At 35.9% G+C, this 25,824-nt stretch overlaps 2 protein-coding genes across 2 annotated transcripts in view; one reads left to right on the top strand and one right to left on the bottom strand.

Moving 5' to 3' along the window:
* Positions 1-204: 204 nt before the first annotated feature.
* FNDC7 (fibronectin type III domain containing 7) lies at positions 205-25,599 on the bottom strand. Its single transcript, XM_072420079.1, has 14 exons — positions 23,132-25,599; positions 14,840-14,858; positions 13,068-13,325; positions 12,726-12,980; positions 11,457-11,717; positions 10,609-10,866; positions 9,316-9,570; positions 7,500-7,757; positions 6,227-6,481; positions 5,014-5,268; positions 3,953-4,213; positions 2,692-2,721; positions 1,879-1,929; positions 205-405 (listed from the first exon to the last, which is right to left on the bottom strand). Exons 1-13 carry the CDS (start codon positions 23,204-23,206, stop codon positions 1,898-1,900), a joined length of 2,472 nt encoding a protein of 823 aa, XP_072276180.1. The 5' UTR covers positions 23,207-25,599; the 3' UTR covers positions 205-405; positions 1,879-1,897.
* Positions 25,221-25,824, top strand: part of STXBP3 (syntaxin binding protein 3) — a 27,336-nt gene continuing 26,732 nt past the window's right edge. Inside the window, exon 1 of the mRNA XM_072420081.1 lies at positions 25,221-25,373. Within this exon, the coding sequence (XP_072276182.1) occupies positions 25,328-25,373 (46 nt within the window). The 5' untranslated portion in view covers positions 25,221-25,327. The remainder of the gene's footprint in view (positions 25,374-25,824) is intronic.

Raw genomic sequence — 25,824 nt, 5'->3', positions numbered from 1 at the left:
CAAGTGCATTATCATTAGATTTTATTTTTTTAAGGGCCAGCATATAACATGTGTTTGTATATTAAATAGGGTAGTGCAGTTACTTTGGATATTAGTATGTACCCCATGAATCTATTATATGTATTATATTAAAACTAATATTAAAAGTGTCAAGACATATGAATGACTGAATTGTAACAAAAACATGCAAGTTTTGTAAGAATGCCGATTTGTATTAGTTTTTATCAGAAGTGTTCAAATTAACTAGAACCTTTGGAACATTTTCATATATAAACAATACCAAATAAATGTAACATATATCAATGAATTGTCATTATTGGAGCAATGAAAATGTCCGAAAGAAATATATGAAAGTTGTTGTTTGTCAAGTCAATTGAATCATGAATTCCAGCCACAAGTTCTGTACTGTAAATAAAAAAGAAAAAAGATTTTAATGTAAAAAAAGTAAAGCTCAACGTGAGTCAAAAGGTAGTAAAGAATTAATATATAATTTACATTTACATAAATTTCCTCTAATATTTAAAGAGAAATATTCAAATAAAAAAGAAAAGATTTATACTAAAGTAATAATGTTTTAAATCGGGCATGGCTCAGTGTGGTACATGAGCCAAATGTCTAATATATATATATATATATATATATATATATATATGGACCTAATGAAATGTTATCATTTTAATTAATTGTTTAAGACTAAGAAGGCAATAATAGTGTATATCAAGCAAAAGTTTTAAACACACTGACTGCTCAGGAAACTGACATTGTTGCCTATTACCCAGAGTTTGGGTTTGCTTACACTTTGTAAAAGTCAACACAAATGAACACTTTTTTTGTTTTTATTCTGTTGAAGCATGGCCATAGGATAAACGTAAAAAAAGTAAAAGTAAAAAAAAGTAGGGTAATCATTTTATTATATAAAAAGAGGAAATGTATACAAATTACTGAAGATATCAATAAGGAGGGATTCAGTCCAGTCTAGTAGGCAGCAGGCCCTATAAAGCTGAACTCCATTCCCCCAAGCAAGCATAAATAAATACATTGTTGAAATACATAATAATATTAATATTAACAAACAGTATTTATTTAGTGCTAACATATTACGCAGCACTGTACATTAAATAGAGGTTGCAAATACCAGACAGATACAACCATGACACAGGAGGAGAGGACCCTGCCCAGAAATGCCTACATTTAAGCTGCGTACACACGTCAGATGAGAGAATCTGGCTGTGTACAGTCAGCGTCGTTCATCGTCCGAACGACCGTCCTGGCGGATCCACGACCGATGAACGACGAGCGATCCTAATGCAAGGGAAGGGGGAGAGCGCGCAGCAGGGTGCCGCTCCGTCGTTCTCCCCTCTCCATAAAGCAGAGCGGTGCTGTATGTACAGCACTCGTTCACGCATCGTGTAGTCCTTTGTTGTTGGAAAGGATCGTGAAAGATCCTTTCCAACGACAAGAATAGGCTCTTTTATCTGACAGAGTTAATTTGTCTTTGGCATTATTTTTTCATCTCACAGTGTTCTCATGTACAAGGGATTAAAAGCCCCTTAAATTAGGACTTACTTACTTCATGTATGATGCTTGTGTTTTTTTTTTGTATCTGCCTGGAATTCAGCTTTAGGAAACAATGAATAAGTGCTTTCATAATAATTACTAAAAAAGTGCGAAGTTATAATCAGTCTCAGTTTTTTTCCTGGGTTTAAACCTCATTACCTTATTCTAAATGTATCATTCTTATTCTTGGTCATAGGCAGTTCTATCATAAGTGTATTCTTACATAAGTAATAAAGTATTATTTATTAAGTATGGTTTTTCCAGGTTAATGAATACACAGAATGTCCTCAGCTATTTCAATATTATGCATACTTGTCTTACCTTACAGAGAAAAGAACTGTTATGTCACACTTCTTTTTCCTCTGTAGATCACTGCAAAATGAACAGTATAATTACTTGTTAAATCTATTATTTGAAAATGTAAAATAAATTAAAAAACCAAACACTTCATTTCATGTAGGTAATATTCAAAAGAGCATTTTTAATACAACACATTTACATAAATATTAATTATTACTCTTTCCTAATAGGTATTTGATGTAAGTGATTACATACCAAAAAAGAAAAAAATATGATTACATATACCGGTATATGAAAATTAGGGAACAAAATCATTAGATATTAATCAAATGTATGTCAGTCTTAAACACACTTTTGTGCAGGGAACTGAACAATGGCTGACAACCAAACAAAATACTATAAATAAACAAACTATAAACCATAAATAAAAACAAATACTATATACAGTTTTTCTATAACAAGGGCTATGCAACATTCCATGCAGCAGCAAAATGGGTAGCAGGAAAGCATAATATAAATTGCCTGTAGGAACTATAGGCCCAAATACTGAATTAATTGCCTACATTTCTTAGCACAGAGCATAGAAAGAACCCTACTGGTTATTTAGTCCTGAAAAAATCAATACCAAAAAAATCAGCACGTTATCCAAGTGAATATAGTGATCTGCTTGTCCTGGACAATGAATAGGATACGAGTCAAAAACGTATAGGTATGATTATAACTGTTACTTTTTTATTACTTAGTAATACCAAGCATATGAGTGACCAAGAAGACAGGATTCATTGAAATTTATTACATACAGCAAAGAAACATGATAAATCATCTATGTCTTACCTATTCCAAGGGAACTTCCTGAGCATGTCACTGAAATAAAATATAAATATGAATACATAATTTAAAGCATTAAGGCATAAATTATTACCCAAATATAACAATTTTTATTGAAAAAAACTTTTAAAACGTATTAATATCATAAAAAATGTAGTGCTAATATTAAATGTGATAACCTTTTTTTTCACTTTCTGTATATTCTAGAATTATTAGACTATGTTGCATGTTATTTGTTGTGGATAAAAATATTTCAACAAATCATTTTTTTTATTAAAAGCCCTCTAATTTCCAATATTATTATTAAAATTATTATTATGAATTTTTTTATTATTATTAATGAACAGGATATATATAGCGCCAACATATTACGCGAAGCTGTACATAAGTCTCAAACACACTTTCAATGCTTTGTGGTGCAATTACCGCTTACTCGGTTTCCTATGTCAACTGCTTGGTACTCAGTTGAGTTTACAAGTATAGTAGATTCCATAGCCATTTACAGGTGTTCAGCAAATGAGTGAAAACGCTATAACAGCTAGCAGTGTGGTTATCTTGCACAGGAACATATTATATAGGAATGTAGGAAGCATAACATGTCATTTGCATGCACTTCTTCCTTACAAATGCTGCAAAACATCTTTAAAATGCTGAAGGACTCTTGCTCTGAGCCAGAGCTCTCCAATCAGCAGGGAGAATGAGCTACAGCTACAGATTCCATAGCTATAAGTCTGAAAGCTGGGTGTATTCCTCTGGGTGTTCACCTCTGCAGATAGACCACTGCTTCCCCAAAAACCAAAAAGCAAGAGTCCAACTCCTCAACTACTGTTAGGTCACAGGATTTTCTACTTAGGATATAATAACATAGTGTAGAAGAGTGATTATTTTTTTTATGAGCCTGGAATGTATTTAGCTGCTTTGAAGTTAAGGTTGAATTGAACTTAAAAATGTAGAGCTAAAACGCTGTTAAATAAGATTGCGTTCTTAAGACCTAATTTATTACAGTTCTCCAAGGCTGGAGAGCATACACTTTCATCAGTGAACCTGACTAATACAGCAAACTTGGAATGGATTTCTTAAAGCCATTTGCTATTTGCTAGCAAATGTTTTCAATCCTAGAACAGATCCATTCCAGGTTTTATGGATAACCCAGCTTCGCTGATAAAAGTGTATCCTCTCCAGCCTTGATAGCTTTATAAAAACAGGCTGAGCTGTGTCTAGTGATATTTTTGTTTTTATTCATTTTTAAAAAAGAAGGCATTCCTACCAGAATATATTTTTTTGGGGCAAAAAGATATTAGGGTATCTCTGCCACTAACAGGAGACACAACCAAAGTGTACACATCTCCACACGGTATCTCAGTGACATCACAGTAGCTGACCCCAGTGATTGGAGTGCATGTAAAATTTCCTTTAGAACCATATATATTGACAGTGTAGTTTTCAGGTCCAGGTGAAACCCGCCATGAGACACGAATTCCACTGTTTGACAGCCGGTATAGCTTGACTCCAGATGGACAGCAAGCACCTAGAACACAAAGACACTACTTGGTCTACAAATACTAGAAAACCTGATGGATAACCTAATATAGAGTGTTAATCTTATATAGGTACTCTAATCTCAATAAATAACCAAAAATGCATTGCTTTTCTTTGCCCAGCGGCAACAGAGCCCAGTAATGGTGCTCCAACATGAAAAGTATACCATTATACCATTATAAAAAAAACAAAAAACACACACATTAATGATTAAAGGAAACCAAAGACTAAATCTCAATAAATTATTATAATTATCCATTTGTTCCAAGTGGGGGGGGCGTTCATAGACTTGGTGAAAGAGGGTGTACGATTGACACGATGAAGGTAGCTGTGAGAGAGAGAACAAAGGGACATGCAGCGTAGGAGGCTTCTTGCAGGCATGAATAAAGGTTCTGGAAGGGGTGTTTGACATTGTGAGGGAAAGCGGAGTACATATTGGGTAGGGATATACTGTTGTTCCTTGATAAGCTGAGGAAAATGGGAAGTGGATATAGAAACATTAGAATTAGAATTCCAGCCACTATTTCTTTGTTCCAAACACCCATTAATGGATGAACACTATTACCATAATCCAAGGTGATGGCAGAGGGTACAGAATTGTGCCTATAGAAGATACATGAAGCTTTAGGAGAATGGGACATATACACCTGGCTCCTAAATCAGTTCTTTACATTTTTCTCTATATTTCTATTTTCAGGTCAACATTTATACAAACCAGACTTTATTTTGTAATACAAATACAGATAAATAAGACAAAACACACATTTTTAGTAAAAGAACATGACTTACTAGATGAATAGCCATGATATGTGCACTGTGATACAAGGCCAGTTTCACTGACTGCTTCTAGGGACACGGAGTAGCTTGTTCCACAAGTAATACATCCTAGAAGGCAGTGGTCTTCCAAAGTGTGGCACTTTGCCTGCCCTTTTGGTGATTCCAGCATAGTTGTATATGTCTGTGCTCCAGCAGCAATGGACCAGCTGACATTTGTCACAGACTGTGTAACTTGCACTACACTTATATTTGCTGGACAGCAGGGAGCTTTAATGAAATTCAAAATTCAAATTGGTTATACAAAATGTTAATTTCTTGTACTTGACAAACACAACGAAATGAAGATAAAGTGAAAATACATTTTGTTTTATAATCCTACCGTAAATGGATTCTTAAATAAGAGTTCAATTCACTTGTGGATAGTTTAGGAAAACCATTGAACATCTATCCCAATTTCAATGGTTATTATGCAATTTACTTATTTTTGCTCCTTTATATCTGTCTATTTGGGACTTGTATTTCTGTTAAATATTGAGGAGTTAACCTTTTTTATGATGATCATTCCTATTGATGGTGGAAAACTGTCCAGTAACAAGCCACCAATTTAATTGTGCTACCTATAGGAACATACCTATTGTGTCTAATGGTAAATTCAACCCTGACCTAAATATATTATGACCACTGAGAAAATAAAAAGGCTGATAAGAAGGTTTGCCCTTACATTGACTTTTCAGACCCGCATGCTTACTCAATGGCAAAAACTAACATTATACAATACTCTAGAACTATTAAATATGCAAATTTTACCTCACTATGCTCATAATAGTCCCAGTAAAGTCTATTTTATTTAGTGCTGCTCATTCCTTCGTGGTCTAACCAAAAGTACATTGTATATGCTGTTGACTGGGTGATTAACCAGTGGTTTTGTGCTCTTATGTGGAATTGTGGGTTGTTTGGAGGTAGAGGTTTATTTATTTATTTATTTTTTACCATTGACTACATTCAGTTAAAGAAGTAAAAGAATTAAACTGATAGATTAATGTATAGCTTGAACTCAGAAACTTCATATGGCCTTACATACAATATAATCTGTACTTTCATAGTAAAAACAAGGGCCTCCTTACTTGATAAGAGACAGTTAGTGGCTAAATATTTTGCATCAAACATTAGCTTTTTTTTCTCTGTTTTAACAAGCAGTATTAGGATATCAGAAAAATGTATTTACCAGTTTCCAAAGGGACACTGTAGCTAGGCAGACTTGTTCCTTCTGATGTAAAGGCCAACACATTAACCATATGGACTGATCCACATGCAAGTTTTTCTATTGTGCATGAAGTGCCTGAGCTGGTGCAATTCTGAAAGCCATTTTTTCCTCGTGCAGTCACTGTGTAATCTGCGCCATTGTTATTAGACTCCCAGGTAACCATAAAGCTACTTACATCAACTGGTGTAATATTTTTGATTTCAGGACTACATGGAGCTGGAAAAAAACACTTTGTTTAGTTTTTCATAGAATGTTGTAATTTTGGAGAAACATACCCAGCGCAGACTTACCATCTTTGTATGCTGCGTTCTAGGAATTTAGCAGAGAACCTTCTAAGGGTTTGAATTTTAGGGTTGCAACAGCATTCTGGTATTGCATTAGGCTACAGTATTATAATTGATGATTATCACTCTAAGCACATTTGCTTATCATAAGTATTTCAAGATGTAATTAGAACCAACCTTGACAACAATTAGTAATGGGGACATTTCACACTTTTTACTTTAACAAGTGATTTGCAACTGCTGACTACATTGCTGATTACCAGCCATAGTGAACCAATTATTATGTACACAGCAGGAGCCTGGCTCACAGCTGAAAGAGCAACCCAACTCCTGATTCTAATAGGCAGTCGAGCAGTAAGGGAAATTTTATTTTTTAATACTATTTTGAAAAAGAAAGAAAATATCCATAATTACCATTCTCTATGTGTAAAATAATGTGTGAGATAATTCATATTTTGAATCCCTTAATATAGAGTGTTCCACCGTGTATATATACTTATCTGCGTATACAATATCATTATGGGCTTGTAAATGTAAAAAAAAACAAACGCTCAATCTTACACGTGTGCAGAGTGAGATTTGCGCACAATAATTTACATTTGTAGGAAGACACATACCCTGATCCCATGTCTGGGCATTGCAAGATTGGGTAACATCATCAAGAACCCTCTCTGGCAAGAAGACAGAAGCACAGACAGCACAAGATTTGCTGGACCCAGTATGTATACTGATCAAGGGCTTTCAGAAAATAAAAGTAGGTGATTTTTTTAATGTTAGTTTAACTTTAAACCATCATATTTCCCAAGCTATTATAATAACCAAGTGCTCAAAGGATCCCATAAAATGTGAAATGCTGTTTTTTGAGTGAGTTTATTGACAAACTACTACATTGTTACTAATACAAATATATAAGTAATACATATGCTTACAAAAGAAAGAGCTCTTTGTACCTGTTTTCAAATTCCTTGATGAACACGATGTGTTGCTGCCCCCATTTTCACTGTAGGAAAAGACAGTTACATTGTATTGTGCATTACACTGGAGGCCAGAGAGGGCACAAACAGTGGCTGTGTCATTGCAGAGGATGATATTGGTCCCATCATCTGCCTTGGTCTCATACATTTCTGCACCTCGCACAGCAGACCACACAATTTCCAGAGTATCTCCAGATACAAAGGCAGGTGTGATGTCACTGGGGCAGCAGGGAGCTGTAGAACAAAAATATGTCTTAGTTAGCATATCAATAGGTACTCCATATGGTTTGCAGTGAGTTCACACATTTTTGTATATTTGACATGTATCAAAAAACTAGTATTATCTATTTCTTTTGTTACCTCTTAGCAAACAAGCAGTCTTAAATTAATAATTGTAACTGGCATACAATAGGACAAGTTTCAAGGGTACAGTTTCCAATCAGAAAGCAAGCTTTATTAGGGGACCAATCAAAGGGGCCGAATGTTAAATACTGAATAGTGCTTTGGGTAACGGTACCTCCAAGGTGTGATGGGAATCTACTAATGATCTTCTAGTAAGATGAAGATAAAATTGTGTTAAATTCATCTTTTCCTAAGCTTTATGAAATCCATTGTAGTCAGTCACGCAGGCTCTTGTATTTGTTTCGGGATACCACAATTGTTACATAACACATTCAAATACATAAAGTGACCCTGACATACCCGCTAAAGCCACCATAAACCAACCTTACTAGGGACCTGTTTCTTTAAAATACACTTTGCTTTACTGCTAATTAATATCTGCAAGTATCCACCAGTCGAATTTAGTTGACTACCTGCTGTCCCTTTCACTTATTGGGCCTGATTTAATAAAGCTCTCCAATGCTGAAAAGGACACACTTTTCACATCAGTGAATCTGGGTAATCCAAAAATTCTGGAATGGATCTGGTCCAGGATTGAAAACATTTGCTAACAAATAGAAAAAACTTTAAGAAATCCCTTCTAGGTTTGCTGGATCACCCAGGTTCACTGAGGAAAGTGTACCTTCTCCAGCCTGTAAAAATCAGGCCCATGGTGTTTCCTCCTGCCAGGTCATATGTCCGGTAATGACGTATGAGCCAATGGGAGAAACAATATCATGTTCACAGGGGAACATTAGTTCACCCACCTAGAAGTGAATACTTACAAAGGCCAGAACAAAAATGAAGCAGTCTTTTTGTTGTGCATACAAACTAATCTGCACTGACAAGATTACTTTCAATGTAGTTTTGTACTTATTAGGGAAATAAAATTTTAATTGCAACTAACATAGGTACCTGAAATCTGTTCTTATGTTATGTGCTTCTTATTTTACCCTGTGCATTGCTTACACAGATAGAAGAGACAAACCATGTAAACCAAGAATGGTATAATAATACATTGCTTAGTTCTGTGAGCACTCTTACAAAAAGGAGAAACACTGAAACAGATGAATGTAGGCTTCTTCTCCAATTGTGAAGATACCCACAGGTAAAACATTAAGATGGGATTCATATGTAAAACATAAAATTGATATCCAAGATAAAAATTTTCACCTAGAGTTTCACTTTAACATGTATTGAGCCATAAAACAAAACACACTGAAAAACAGCTTATCTGAACAAATATTAAAATGAAGATACACAGGTGCCATTTTGTTTTTGGTACAATTTATTGGTCACGCAAGGGATTCCTTCATAATGCCTTTAAAAAAAGCTAGTCACTGATTTATTTTGTGTATTCAGATTATTATTTACTTGCTTCAATGTATTGTTATACTTTAGGTTTACTTACCTGTGGTATAGTTCAGGAGCTCACCCAGAGGGCTTTGTCCTGCCTTGTTATAGGCAAAGACACTCATAAAATAGATGAACCCACATTCAGATGGAAAATAACATGGAGATTGGGATGTATTGCAGTGAACCTCAAAGCCATCATCACTCTTCACAAACACAACATAATATTCAGAAAGGTTTCCATGGGACCATGACACTGTGAGATTTCCAGGATTGTCTTCCAGAACTGTGATTCCACTGGGTGCACATGGAACTGTGAGTACAAAAAATAACTATATTAAAATACCATAACATGTACAAATTAATATTCTTTTTATTTATTTAATAAAGTTAGGGTCTTTAATAATGGGTTTTGGTCTTTATGGCATCAGGTTGAAATGTAACTGAGAGCAGTAACAATTCAATGACAGGTCATTGACCTCCTTTTGATCTTTATATGGCCTGCTTTTGGCAGATTGCATTTCCATTCACTTGTATGGGAATGCAAAATCTATCTAATGGAAACAGTCCACTTATCCTAATAATATTTATGCTTTTTTTGTTTTTTGTTTTTTAAACCCAAGGATTAGAGACATACCACCTGTAACATCAAATTTCCAATTTCAAAAAAATAAAAATTGAACATTTCACTATTATTTGTTATATTTATATATAATTTTAACTTGAATATTTTTTTTTTTTTATATATTTGATATTTAACCTGCCTCTTTTTGTGTGTATTTGACAGATTCAACCTAATTCAAACAGAAAATATGTTTTTTTATTGCAAAGGAAAAAAGGTAGAAACCTAAAATTACAAACTAGGTATGTTTTAGAAACCAAAAAGTACCAGTCATGCTAATGTTTTATTTTGACAGTACTACCATTTCAGTTTAGGAGTGTTCTAGAAACTAGAATTGTCAGAAGCTGGTCAACAATCACTGCAAAATCACTGCTTGCTTTGTTAAGGAAATTACACATACTGTATAGAGATCTAACAATTCCTAAACAAGCAGACTTTTAGGCAAACAAGTACATCCAGATGAAAATCCTAAAAATTCCTTCATACAATATTCTCTGTATAGCTAGCATTAGAGTTATACAACAGCTCACAGTAACTGTGTAGATATAATACACTACTTCTGTATCACGATTTCACCTTCCCATGCTATTGTACTAATGTTTAAAGATATGTCTTTATAACACCATTCCATCCGTTTCCAGGTTTTCACTACTTTCTCTATTCTTTTTAAACTTACATATACAAAGTTCAATAGGTCATTTATTCCCTCCTCTTCCAGCAACAACATACCTGATAACAAACTCCAGGTTTTTGGCGACAGAGTAGATCCTGCTTCATTAGTAGCTACTAAGGACACGGTGTATTCTATCCCACACTGTAAATAAGTAATTGTGCATGGAGAAACAGACATAGTACATTCAGTACTGGTCTCTCCACTGTGAAGAAGCACAGTGTAGTTGGACGAGGCATCAACATCAGACACAGAAAATGTAGCTTCCAGGGCCCCACTGTTAAAAGTAATTTGCACATCTGATGGAGCAGCTGGGCCTAAAATATAAACAGAAAAAAAACATATATAAAGGTTACCATACTTTTAACTTTATCATTAACAGGCTGTTTTGTGTGCATAAATTCTTTGCTTTTTGGCAAATGCAGTTTGTCATATTACACATATGGCTCAAAAGGAATTTTAGAATACTTTTTTAAAAAAATAAAGTGGACCTTAAAAACTTCTATACCACTGAAATATTTGTTACTATTTTCAGAATTATATTGCTCTCTGGAACATAGGCATTGGTCATGTATTATTTGGCAAAATTCTGGAACAGCCACTGACTACCTAGTATTGCCAAAATGTCACCTGTTAGTAGTTCTCATGTGGCTGACACTGAAAAGTAGAAGAATTATGGCAATGTGAAAAAACTTTACCTTACTCTTTGGATTTTTAGGCAGTAATGGTGCTGTATTCATCTAGGTAATGTATAAGAGGTACTGTATGTATAAGAGGTAAGGTCTGTTATGAACCAAACAAATATGTAGACCTGTTACAATCTGCAATGTCCAACTAAGAATATGTTACAGCAAACCTGAACTGAACGGAATGAAATAGAACAGTGGGATTAGTGTGATTTACTTACGTGTAATCTGGCTATATGTGATGTCATCTCCTGGTATTCCATTTGCATCCCAGGCATGAACTTTGATAGTATAAATAGTGCCTGGGTCCAGAGAGGTGAAATTCAGGCATAAAGATGTGGTATTCTGGTTCCACCTGGTGCCAGATCCATCTGATCTCATTACAGAAACTGAGTACAGCACAGATGAAGGGACAGGCTGCCAACTAACATTCACAGAATCACTGGTAGAAGATTCCACAGTAACCAATGCAGCAGCCAAAACTTAAAAAAATAAAAAATGGAAATTATGCACATATTTAAAATCATATACCAGGCTTAATAGTCATAACACTACAACTGTTTTTTTATTTGATTTTCTTATAAATAAATGTTTAATTGTCCAGTGCCTAATGTTTAAATACTAGTAATATTGCTGTTTTTTGTTTTTATGGAGGCCCCCAGCATTCCAAGTCATGATGGAGAAGGAAGAGTTTGTTTGGGCTTATTTCAACATAAGGGCTGGATAATCTATAGAATATGTATCTAATGCAGCTATAGCTAAAATAATAAATACAATAATGCATTATGTTATGATGAATTTATTTCTAATCAAATAACTTGCATCATGAAGTGTACAACGAAATGTACAACATGGCATCAACATCATATTCCAACTGTATTCATTTTTACATATCTGTAAGAGTAAAAAACAAGGCTTATATTGGTTTGACTTTGATACAAAGACAATCTGCAGGATTCCTGTGGAACACACAAAGGATTAAATATTTCTCTTCAAATAAACTGTAGTGCCTTTTTGCTGGATTTTGCCTATTCTACCTCCCTAAGTTTTTTCCCTGAAGTGCACTGACATTATGCCACATTATGCAGAAAAAGGTGTTAAGTTTGGTGTAATTATAATTCTCTCATTTTAGGTATGTTTTTCACATATCTAATAATCAGTCATTTGGATGGGGGGGGGGGGCAGAGATTGTAAGCACATCTTCCACTTTAGTAGAAGGTCTACTTTGCTTTTTTTGTCTTCCTCTTGGGGAACAGCAGTGCAAGAAATGATGTGTGGTATGATGATGTTTGGTTGTCATGGGGCAGGAGAGACATTATTCAGCAACAAAATCATTGTGAAGAGTTCAAATCTTTCTTTGGTAAGGATTCCCCAACTCTATCCAAAAATGAGATTAACTGTTTCAGTTTGAGTGGGGCTTCCAGTCCAATGTACCTGTAACATATTCTTCAAAACACTTCTAAAAAAAATTTTTGTTACAATAATCTTACCGGTTTTCGCCCATTTAGGAGGAGAAGGTTGGCTTTTTCCAGCTGAATTGATGGATCTCACTGTAATTTTGTAGGATGTAGCAGCTTGCAGACCTGTCACTGTTCCTGGGGAGCTTGTGACAACAGACTCAAAGAACAGCTTTCCAGCCTGGGCAATTACCTGATAGCTTGTAGCTCCTGCCACCTCTGCCCATTCCACAGTGATACTATTGCTCAGTTTTGAATATGCCTGATCAATTACAGGTACCTCAGGTGCTAAATATGGTGAATAATAAAAAGTGAGACAGGTGTAGAAAAATAATTACTGACAATGGTTAAATTATTTGTAACAAACCCACTAACCTGTCAGTTGAAGGGTCTGAGCTTGAACCATAGTATTGCCATCTTTGTCCATGGCTTCCACCATTACTGTATAGTTGGTATTAGGCAATAACGTGTTTATTGTTCCTATTACAGTGGCTGGATTATATACTGAAAATGAAGGCTGGCGTGGCGATAAGTAAGGAGATGTTGTGATTTTATATGATATGGCCCCTGCTACTTTAGACCACCGGACGTAAATGCTTCTGGATGTGACATCATACGTAGATATTGAAAAATCTGCAAGAGATGCAGATACAGATGCATTAATGTAAAACATTCATGTTCTTTACTATATACTGGCATCGCTATTCACAAAAGGTAGAAAATACTGTATGTGTTACAATGTTTTAATCATTATTTGCAGCATGGCAAACCTAAATACATATGGTGAGATGAACAGTGCAGTAAAAAGAGATATTTGCTAAAAGCCAGTGCTGGGACAAGGTCTTCTGGCACCCAGTAATGAGTCATTACTAAACTACTAAATATGAGGAAACTAAATAGTATATGACTGTATGTAGGCCATACTTTATGGGGCAAGTCATGTAAGCAATTTTGTAGTAGATATATGTAGGGATTACTAAATTTTGGGTGGAAGCAGACACACAGGACCTATAAATAGATGGAAATTGTTGGAGTGCCATGATTATCAGCAGCTGCTTTAGATAACATAAATACCTAGCAAAGATGATGATTTGGGCACTTCTGTAGCTTCAAGAGAAAGTATTTTTACTGAACAGTTTAGGTTGTTATTGCAGTATTTACTAAAAAGTAACTTTCGAGTAAGCTATTTGTAAATGTTTTCACACAAGATTTACACCACTTTTTTACACATTTTGTAAACATAAATAAGCTGGAAAATTGTGTGCATCTAGAGGGGAAAAATATATAGCCGCTGTAGATTTACATTGTGAGATGGAGAAGGGGAACCATTATGTAACACTGAAAAGCAAGGGTCTTGAGGGTTGCTACACTGTTACTTTGCCAAATTTAGGGCAACATGGAATTGTCTATGCAAAGCCCTCACCCTAACCCACTGATCTTCTCAGCACTACCTTTCAAGTTCGGCCCTCCAATCATTATGCCCAAGCACTATCATTTGATAAAGATAACATCACTTTTGTGCCCTAAAACCAGACAACACTGGATATTGTAAAAACCCTTGCAACTTGAAATTGCAGTAGGGAATCCTTGGAAAAGTCAGTATCAGTAGGTTAGGGGAAGCCTTTGCAATAACACTAGTTTGGGTGGAGGGTTGGCCTTTTGCAATATAAGTTTTTATATTGTAGACTAAAAGAGAGCACAAAATGTGTCAGTATTATGTTTCCCAAGCATATCAAGTTCCTTCAAGATGTAAAAAAAAAAAAAGTTAAATAGGTTTAAACATAATGTTTTGAATGAACGTTCAAAAAAAAAAAAAAAGAACTGTGATATTAGTGACTGTTATCCTGCACATGAGCTTCATAATATTTCTAGGGCCGTGAAATTGAACCTGGTAACATTGCATCAGAACTAGGGAAGGAAGGGATGGTTATTTTAATTAGATCATTTTTACCTGGGAGTATCTATATGAGGATACTGCGGTTGACTTGACCGCATAGTGTTTGGTACAATGTAAAAGTGATGCATGATGCAATAAATATGTGGTATAATGTTTTATTAAGTATGCATAAAAAAATAACATATAATGGAGTAAAAAAACAATTAAACATGCATAAAAAAATATGTTTTTAAAAGGTAACAAGATTTACCTGTGTCAGCTGAAGCTATCTGGAAGACACAAAATATAAAGAGAGCACATTAAAAAATACATTATAACAACTCTGACAATGAAAATTATACATTTGAGGAAATTATTGCACAAATGTACCACAAATTCCCCTTCAATAAATGTATATTCTGGTGCTCTTGTCAAACTCCCCTCTAGTATCTTGGTTATACAGCCCTGTTGCCGGCAACCAAAAAAACTCTTCTTCTTTGGTTTTATATGAATTGTAAATGATAAAAAGCCTTGTTTTATAATCATTATAGTATATCTAAGGCCATCTTGTATGCATTTATAAAGTATGAACATATACAGTATGTACACGTTCCCATTGGTGAATCAATAGCTAATACAAAAAAAATGTATAAAATACAGTTATATGTTACACATTATCAGATGATAGTTCTATGCATTTATAAAGTATGAACATATATGTACACGTACACATTGGTGAATTCATAGCTAGTACAATAAAAATGTAAAAAAATACAATAATATGCTGAGGCAACATAAAAACCTTATCTCCACCACCAATATTGTAATACCACCCCTGACACAAACAAAAACACAATAAAAAAATAAAAACACACATAATTTTACACATACATTTGTAAATAGAGACCGCTATGAATACACTGTTTTCCAACCCCTAAACAATGGAAAATAATATGTCCACAGAAATTCGGCTTTCATGTATCTGGAAGACAATCTCTTGCATGTGCTGAAAGAGCTCACTGTTGTAGATCATATTTAAATAACTTCAAAATCTTCTGGCTAAAGCTGCATACTCATGTCAGATAATTGTTGACCGAGACAATTATGCTCATCTCAGGCATGCGAACAGTGGTTCCCTCAATGTTACTTCTCAATCCACCCAGGCAGATTGATGAACCATATAACCACACTCATCCTCCCTCCTTAATTCTCCATTGTAAAGAATAGTGTATACAGTGCTCGTCTTTTCATCTATCACTGGAAATGATCATGAAAGACCTGATGTCTATCTGACATCTGTAAGGGCCCAAGAAAAAACAGTGATTTTGGTCACTTTTCTTTATAGGACACTGCCGGTTAAATAGGAAGGGTAATGTACCTAGTATTCATATTGATATTATTGTAAGTATCCAGTAATCTTTTGATCAGGGCAATAGTTTATCTTCAAACTAGGAAATAAATGATTATCATTGTAAACCTGATTTTGCCCAACTATGGCTTAATTGGGTAAGGAGGAGTGATCCATGGGTACCTGCATACAGCTGCCAATGTTTTTAAGTCAAATGATCTTAAGATACCTAACTTACAGCTGATAATGAATGAGAGAGATAATGTTTTGCTATATCTTTTTTTCTCTGCTATGCTATTCTGAGATGAGGAGGATTTTGTGGCATTCCTATGTAACACCCACATTGATATATACCTACATTCTCAGACAATCCAAATGTACAAACTTATGGGAAGGCATTTGTAAAAATAAAAAAAAATAAAAAACACAGTATTTTGGTGAATCCTGTTATTTATATATTTATTTTAACTTTGTTTCATTATATTCTTCATATAGCATCAAGCACTTTATCACTTTTTCCAATGCCACTAAAGCAGGTTACTTTTATAGAGAAACAAAAACTTCATGACAGCCTGTAACTCCAACGACGTGAAACTTGTTTGTGCCTCTGCCATCACAGCTTCTCACTAAAAGAAAAAACAGTTTTAAGAATCACAAAGACCTGATATTTGCAGTTACATTCTAAGATATTAGGCTGTCATATGCCCCCACACTCATTTTTCTGTTTTATCTGTAAGGGGGCAAAGCCAGGAACATCTCAGCACCACCTCGTATTACATATTACAATATTTAAAAAAATATTACCCCGGAAACAGTGTGTGAAAACCAAGGTGATGCGATTTGAATGCATTTGACTGACTGATCATCAGCAAGTGTGGCCGCCTCAGAAAAGCAAACATTTTGGCAGGTCTGTGTTAATATAGTGCCAAGAAAAAAATATATCAGCAATGATCTTAGAGAAACAATTGCTGGTGGTCATTAATCTCAGAAGGGTTAAAAAGCCAGTTTCAAACTGTTTAAAGTCCATTACACTACAGTGGAAAAGGTTATTCACAAGCGGAAAACATTCAAGGCTGCTGCTAATCTTCCCAGGAGTGTACGTCCCAGGAAGTTCACGCCACAGTCAGATAATGCTCAGAGATGTAAAACCAAAGAGCTACTGTACATCTCAGACTCTACAGGCATCAGTAAGTATGGTGAATGACTGAACAAGTATGACTTGTTTAGAAGGATTGCTAGGCGAAAGCCTCTTCTCTCTAAAAAGAACACAGCAGCGTGGCTTAAATTGGCAAACTTCTGGAACAATGGGTCTGATTTATTAAAGACTGGAGAAGATGCACTTTCATCAGTGAACCTGGGTGATCCAGAAAACCTGGAATGGACCTGGTCCCATATTTAAAACATTTGGTAACAAATAGCAAATTACTATCCATGGAAATCTATTGCAGGCATTTTCGATCACGCAGTTCAGCTTTAATAAAATCAGACCCAATGTCCTTTGGACAGACATAACCAAAGTTGAGATGTTTGGCCATAATGCACAATGCCACAGTTGGTAAAACCAAGCATAGAATATCAGACCAAACACCTTGTACCAAATGTCAAGCATTGTGGTGGAGGAGTGATGATTTGGGTTCGTTTTGTGGCCCAGGACCTGGGTCATATTGCAGTATGAGTGGACCATATATTCCTCTGTATACCAAAGTATCCAAGAGTCAAATGTAAGGCCATTTGCGCAATGCTTAAAACTTGGCTGAAATTGGACATGAAAAAAGATCAACGCGTTGTGGTGGGACCATAAGAGAGCTGTGCATAAACCAATGTTGTTTAGAAGAGTTGTCCAAGTCTTAAAGTAAATACATACATAGCTTCTCTATTTTGCGTTATTTGTTAAAAAGAATCTCAAGGTAGTATCTGTTGTGTGTTTTGCACCAAAGGTTGGGTTTAAATAATTTTAGAACCACCTAAGGATCAGATAAGTTTTGATTACATCCAGGTGCAAAAAGCCTTAGGATTGAAGCAGTACATACTTTCTTTTTCACTACTACTTTACTGTATATTTTAGCTTCTGTTATGCACCATAGACCTATTATTAGAGAAGTGATTAAACAATTGTAAAAAAAACAGTTCAGGAGCCAATGAACAAGGACCACTGCCCCCAAATATCAGCTCAGAGGTCTGGTGTGCATGAATCAGCCATGCAAAATGCATTAAAAATAAATTGTGGGTCATAAATAATACACTGCTTTAATTTAAATCACTTAAATAATCTGCTACCCTGAGACTGAGTGAGTGGAATTGGAAAATATACAACCTTCTCTAGCAGGGCAGGGTTAGCTTGCAGTTGTAATATTGTAGACTGATTCTGGTGACAGACTTGTTATTCTTTTTTAGTGCCTACATGTTTCCTCCGAAGTGGAGGCATGATGTGAATAGCCTTTGTCGTATCTGAATGTGCTACTAGTTGGGATTGTGCTACTTTTGATAGTGGGGATGTGCAGTAACGTTAATGGTAGCACAGTATGAGAGCTGTATTTATATATGATAGTTTTAGTTTTGTTTAGACAGAGATAGAGATACCCCCTGACGGAGATAGAGATACCCTTTTCATTGAAACTCTGGTATTTAATGTCTAATAGGACATCTTATCATAATATTACAACTTGTTATTTTGATCCAAGGTTGCAAAATCATAGAGAAAGGTGATTGTCATGAAGATGCACACACAAAATTTCAGAAACTTGCATTTCAACTCTATGTTATCAAAGTTTACTGATACAATAAGTGCTACAGAAATAATCTAAAAATCATAGGTTACCATATACTCTTGCCTGTCTTTGTAATTTTTTTCAGTGCACACATATTGAGAATGAGTTAGCTTTCCAGAGCCTATGAGTCATATAACCTGACAGCCAAATATACTCTATAGCTTTCGTGCACTCCGATATAATATTAAAACAAGACAACACAATTAACAATTAAAAACATATTTATTTAACATAACTAAATGTTTTATTTAAAAAATATATTTTGTATGTTTTTATTATATTAGGAAATACTGTTAATACAGTATTTTTGGAGCTAAAACAGAATACATACTACCACACCAAGTTAACTAAACATTTATCAGTGGCTTAGAGTATTTGTCCAGAAAAGGACAAAACATTGCCTTCTTTTTGGGGCAGTCATACCTTGTCCTTGGACCAGATGAAATGCTAAAGTAAGCAAGATTGGCAATAGGTATGTCTGTGGAAGTTTGTACAAATGAGGAATGAAAGTCCAGACTCTTGTGTCATTTAAACCTTAACAGTTCAAATTAAATGTCCCTTAGGTCAAAATGGTTCAGAGTTTTGTGTTCTAAATCCATAATACTTTCAGGAGTAGTATCCACCTCAAAAAAATTCCTGATGCTAAAAGTTTCTGTGCAAAATATTAAGAAAGTAAATAAAAATTCTGTACAGCTTGGAAGGCTGTCTCATCCCCCATGTACAGAGAAATGATGCTCATTGTCTCTCTGGTAGCTTAAAAAGTTTATCTTTCACAGATGGATAAGCCCAGAACAACCCACTCTAGGATTGTTTTGAGAAAAGTTAATGGTCATATTTCAGATGGATTGGATAACCTCATTGAAAAAGGAGTCACTGGTAAACAGGTTTATATATAAGTTCATAGTACAGAAACAATTCCCAAAGACATGTCTGATGCTTAAAGTGTTCAAGAGGTGCTCAAATATATAATTTCAGCAACCCTTGCGTCATGCACTTAGTTGTCAATGTGCCCCTATAAAGCAGACAGGGGGACTGATTAACAGATGTATTGGTGGTTGAAGAACAATTGGAAGAATTAGTGGAACACATAAGTAAAGGGAATTAGGTATGCATAATAGGGGCTGTAAATAAGCTTGCGGAGGTGCACAATGGGCTGCTAGATAGATTTTTGAAGATTAAGATGAGCAGGGAATGGTAAAAACAAGCATTTGAAGGCATAAAAAGAAGGTTTTTAAAAGCCTAAAGCTGCTTATAAATCCCTAAAAAAGCTTTTATCAAAAGTGGTTAAAAATTAAAATTTTGTAAAAATGTAAAAAGGAGCGTTCTCTAACATTCAAAAATGTGCCACCCACAAACACCATAAAAGGTGGTATGGGAATTTATAAAAAGAAAAAAAAAGTCACTTTAGCACAGCCTTAATTTAAATCCCTACACTTACTTGGTTCAGAGCTCACAAAAATATAGAATTAAAAAATACCCTTTAAAGAAAAAGCTACCCAATAAGAACAGACAGTATTCTAATTTCATGAAATTAAATTAAAAAAAAATAATTTTGTTGATTAGGCAGAATATGTGGTATTGCGTCAATAAATTATTGAAGACAAACATAAATAAAATAGAACAACAAAAGCATAAATGTTATGTAATATTTACATGCAATTACTTCATCATTTGCAGTCTTGCCTGCCCTTAGCGAGGTGTCAGTGCTCAACCCAGGAATTTTTTTGAGCAGGGTGGGAAGAAATTGTAGGCGGGTGGCATCCCCTGTATTGTGACCCAACTCTTCAGTAGCCACATAAAAACAGCTGGGTGGTTACTGAAAAGTGCCGGGTGGTGCGCCCAGCTAAAAGGGGCTGGGGAGAACACTGGGTGTCATAGATTTTGTATGGACCCAAAATGGCTTCTAATTGTCTAAAATTCCTACATTTTTAACTGAAATAGCACAAAACAATTACAAAGCACAGTGAGATAACATAATACAGGAAGCATGCAGAGAAGAACAATAATTATACCTTATGCTGTTTCAAGAGGATACTCTAGGTGGCCATCAGACTAACCATCCTGAACTGGGCCAAATCTTTTTATCCTTTCTTGAACTGATTTAACAAAACCTCTAAAGCCTGAACTGGGCTAAAATGTGTATAACCATGTAGAACCGGGTACTTTTTAAAACTATATTTGAAGACAGCCCAATCTTATGCAGTTTTTTAACCAACATCCTGATACTCATTGGGCCTGATTTATTAAAGCCCTCCAAGGCTGGAAAGGATACACTTTCATCAGTGAAGCTGGGTGATCCAGCAAACCTGGAATGGATTTATTCAAAGTCATTTGCTAGCAAATGTTTTGAAGAACCAGATCCATTCCATTGAAAGTTGAAAACACTATCTGACAATCAGAAAGTATAGATCTTGAATTAGTGACCTGTCTATGTATCATAAAATTGCCAGTCAAGTCTAACACTTTTATGAACGGGGCAATGTGATCAATGCAGATCTTTCAGCCTAAATTTACTAGTGATCAGAATGACTGAAAACTTTAGAAATGGCCCACATCCATCTGTTACTTTTGTACATTATATTACCCAAATAAACCCAAAAATTGAAATAGGAAAATTACACAGGCAATTGCATTTATAAGCGAATTTACACAGTCTATGGAAGCAAAGTGGTTAACAGAATACTTGTTTCATAGATAAACTATGCTTGCATACTGCTCTGTAGCTAATTTCTTCAAACTGTACATTCATCTGGCAGGTTAATCAAGGGTGACCATGTGACAGCCAAAAGAAGTGCCCCTAAACAATGACAAATTACTGAGGAAACTACTCAATATTACCATTATACACCAGTTTTAATATAAGCAGCAGAGAGATACTTACAACTGACAAAAGTAATTGATGTGCTGCCATTTACATTCACACAATGACAAGTATGTAGCCAACTCGTGAAGGTAAACAGTCACCTGCAAAATGCTTTAAAAAGGAGTACATAGTTCTCCCCAGAGGTTTTTAGCCAGTTGCTCCGCCCGGCTGATTTGAATACCCCGCCCAGCTCTCAGCAGCTCTCATCCTCGGATGCACGGATCTCAGGCTGCTGTGTGTCATCCGTTCAGAGGATTGCTGCTGGAGAGGTGAGCACGCAGCTAATTTATTCTCTAACTCTCTGACCCGGTCACATTTACTTTCACTTTGGGTATCCATGCTGATTTATCATTTCTAATATTTTTCCAGTAACTTCAACAGCTGTTTTTGCTTTTAGCAGAAATGCCCTGCATCGACTTACAAAAGAAGTCAATATGTTCTGGTATCAACTTGTGTTTAGAAGTAACAGACTGGTAATATCGGTCAACTAACTACCATAATTTAAAATTCTAAAGGAGAAAAAGATCTAATCAGACACAGTTCTTGTAAATAAGATATAATTCAATCTTTCTAGTAATAAAAATATAAAAAACACCTTTATGACTTTTAAAGGCATGAAAGCCTTTTCAACACACTGATATTCTGAAATCTAAAAAAAATGCATTTAATAAAACATTTATATACTTAAAGCATACTTATACTCACAAAATCAACTTTGGCTTATGGATAACATAAACCCAAATTATATTCATCTGAATACTTTTTTTTACAGCTTGCTTTGACCTTTAAACATGAAAAACGAGTTCTAGCCACCCCCAGGTCTCTCCATTGCCTAGGCGGTGAACTGCAATTTGGGAAATGCCATCTTTGGTGGGAGTGTTTCTAGCCCATTCCCACTGCCCTAATTATGCATATTTTTTGTTTTTCCTTGCCTGGGACTCTCATGTCACTCAGGTGCAACTGCTCAGTCTGCAACTGCTTCCTGCTTCTTTTCAGCTTGTGAGCTCTCTGTGCAGCTGGTGCAGAGGTGCAGTGGAGAAGAAGGTCAGGAGAGGAAGAAATATATATATATATATATATATACACACACACACATATATATATATATATATATATATATATATATATATATATATATATATATATATATATATACACACACACACATATATATATATATATATATATATATATATATATATATATACACACATCGTGTTTCCCCCGAAAATAAGACAGGGGCTTTTACTAATTTTACCTCAAATCTCATTAGGGCCTATTTTCAGTGGATGTCTTATTTTTCTCATACATATGTACATAAAATCCATATTTATTCATGTACAAAAATGAGACAGGGGTGGCAACAAAAACGATGAGTTATCAGAGGTGTAACTACCATCCTCTTTTCTTAGTATCCCTCCGCCCACAGAGTGTCCCAAAAATCACTATACACTTTTAATGAATCCCTAAAAATTACCCTAAAAGAAACCGAGTTTATATTTTTAGCATCAACAAAGGAGTCATTGCAGTTTTACATGCTAGGTTTGCCATCACATTCAAACACCTTGAAGACTAGTTGTATACCTCCACATGAGCATCTCCATTTTTGACAACTTTCAGCCTCCTTTGGACGCAAGCTGCTCCAACTTTTTGCAGCATCTCTTCCCCGACCTCAAAGCAGGCTGTGCGTATTCTTTCCTCAAGCTGTGAAAGGTTACGAGGCTCAGTAACATGCACCTTGCTTTTAAAATAGCCCCACAAAAAAAAGTTACAAGGTGTAAGGTCAGGGAAGTGCGGAGCCTATTCGAGGGGACCCCTTCGACCGAGCATCATAATCTTCTGCTTGAAGTTTTTGAACAACCTCAAATTGGTACGGGTAGAACTTTATCACTCTCTGAAGCATCCGCTGAATCAAACTTTTGTTGATGTCGAGTTCCAGTGCAGCTCTCTGGATGGACTTTCCCTGGCTTTGCACGAATGCCTGCTCCAGGAGTTAATTTTTTTCCATCAGTGGTGGTAGTAGCAGGCCTTCTGTTGCGTGGTTTGTCAAAAACAGATTCTGTTTCGAGAAACTTGCCATAGTGTAAATTGTGTTACGCATTGCAGCAATGCTACCGCAATCATCAATCAAGCTTGACACCACATTAAACAAACCTTTCCTCTCCATATAGACTTTTCAAAGGGATTATCATAGCTCCTAACCATCCCAATTTCTCGCTGTCATCAGGGTGTCTCCATCAAGTAAACTAAACCAATTTCACCCCAAGTTATATTGAAGCCTCTTTAATTAGTAACCGATAAATTATTAAAGTTCCTAAACGATCACCAAACTCCTATTCCTGAATGAAGAGATTGCACATTAAATCTCCACCTATCCATGCCCCGCCCACTGGCAAGATTCATTTGTGTGCCTTTTTGCAACTTTCAAATGTTGAGAGGTATGAATTTTCAGATGTAAAATTCTGAAACAATCTACATTAGGCTATTTGTCAGCCACAAGATATAACCAGCCCTATGCTGTCTGTTAGACTTGCTTGATCAGGGAAAAACCGACAAACAAAATAAAACCTCACCCACACTCTTTATCTAAAATTTTAAAAAGAAAATCTGTCATACCCTATAATAACCAAATCCCGCAGAATCCCCCATATCGAGCACAGCCCCGTAAATTGACAGAAATCCAAGATACCTTGGAGCTATTCTAACAAAATCCAGGATATCCAACAAATCCTCACAAATTATACAAACAATCCCCAATCTTGCAAAATTCCCATAAAATTCTAAATCCAGCAAAATTCACTAAATCCATCAGAACTCCACTAACAAAAACTACCGTCCCACATGCAGAAATCCAGCAATCCACATGGATGTTTTCCCCAGCGTTTAACCTGAGGCTTTAAAAGTGCATGTTTGAAATTCCCACGCATTCCAATGGAGGCACGTTTATGAGCGTTATCTATAACACTGCTTTCAACGTTTAAAGAATTAAAACAAGGGGTTAACGCTGGGTATAACCCAAAAATGTGGGAAACTGCAAGTAAACGCTTCTATTAATTTCAATGGGGTGTTTTCCTGTGTATAAGTATTTGAAACGTAAACGCATTCTAAAAGCAATAAAAATGTGGGAAAAGACGTTTTCCAGTGTTTTGCCTTAATATAAAAGTGCATAAAAAAGCATATAAACACAGTAGGAACGTTTGCATTTTTAAAAATGTCCATGTAGACCCAACCTTAAAAAGTACTTTGCTAACATTCATTTCAGAACACCCCACAAATAAAACTCCTCAGGAAGCAGGTCAACAAGTCCATATGTAAACTGCATCTGCAAGCACTGGGTTAGGACATATGCAGCTCTAGAACAGGCAGCAAATATCAGATAACCCCCCCCCTCCCCAATATGAATACTCAGATCACACCAGATCACACCCTGCCACCTTCCTTTTTTTAACTCCATAAGTACACAAAGGGTGATGTATCCTACATGCATTCTGAAAAAAATCCCCCAACACCCAAATGAAATCTCAGGTCAAACTCCCCCTCATAGATAAACCTCACAGTCCCACTCGCTGCTCTAAGTTCAGTCAGCAAGTGAGAGCTTGCTGGTAGCAGAATCTGACAGGAAGGTGGCTCCTCCCCTCCGCTCTGTGTGATTACAATGTAAATGGCTCCGCATAGCCCCGCCCCACTCGCACAGACACCGTCACATCAGTCTGTCAGGCCTGCACTGCGTTTCTGAAAGGGAAGTTGGTGCTGGGAAGTTATTAAGCCCTGGCAGCCAACATGTCAGCCACCACAGAGAAGGGACTGAAGTACACGGTGTGGCAGAGTAAGTATGCTGTGGTGTGCGGTGATATCGGTCTCAGAGAAAGTAAACAGCCTGAGTAACTTCTCGTCAGATTTCAGTTGTAGATCAGTTAGACCCGGAGACCTCAGACCCTCATTAATTTATTTCTCAAGCTCAGAGCTGCTTTACGTGAACTTCGCTAATCTCCTGAGGTGTTTGTAATGAGGCCATGACGTCAGAGCATTTCCTTCACAGACAGCCCGAGCTACCCCCAACAGCCCCTGACATACTGTGCGCGTGCCCGTCTTGCCCCTGTGCGCGTGCACGTCCTTCTCTGTGCTGTAAAATGCAAACTGGCAGTGTGTGGCTTTGGCAAAGCTGCTATAACAAAGCATCAGTAGTCATTTGCACAGACTGGTTTTCTTTCTGTATGACACCTTGTTACTGAATTACTTCTAGTTGTGTGATTTTTAAATTTTAATACAAAAAATAA

The sequence above is a fragment of the Pyxicephalus adspersus genome, chromosome 8 (genome assembly GCF_032062135.1).
Source record: "Pyxicephalus adspersus chromosome 8, UCB_Pads_2.0, whole genome shotgun sequence".
In the NCBI taxonomy this organism is placed as follows: domain Eukaryota; kingdom Metazoa; phylum Chordata; class Amphibia; order Anura; family Pyxicephalidae; genus Pyxicephalus; species Pyxicephalus adspersus.
Note: the sequence above shows the minus strand (reverse complement) of the source record. Positions and strands in the feature narration are given on the sequence as shown.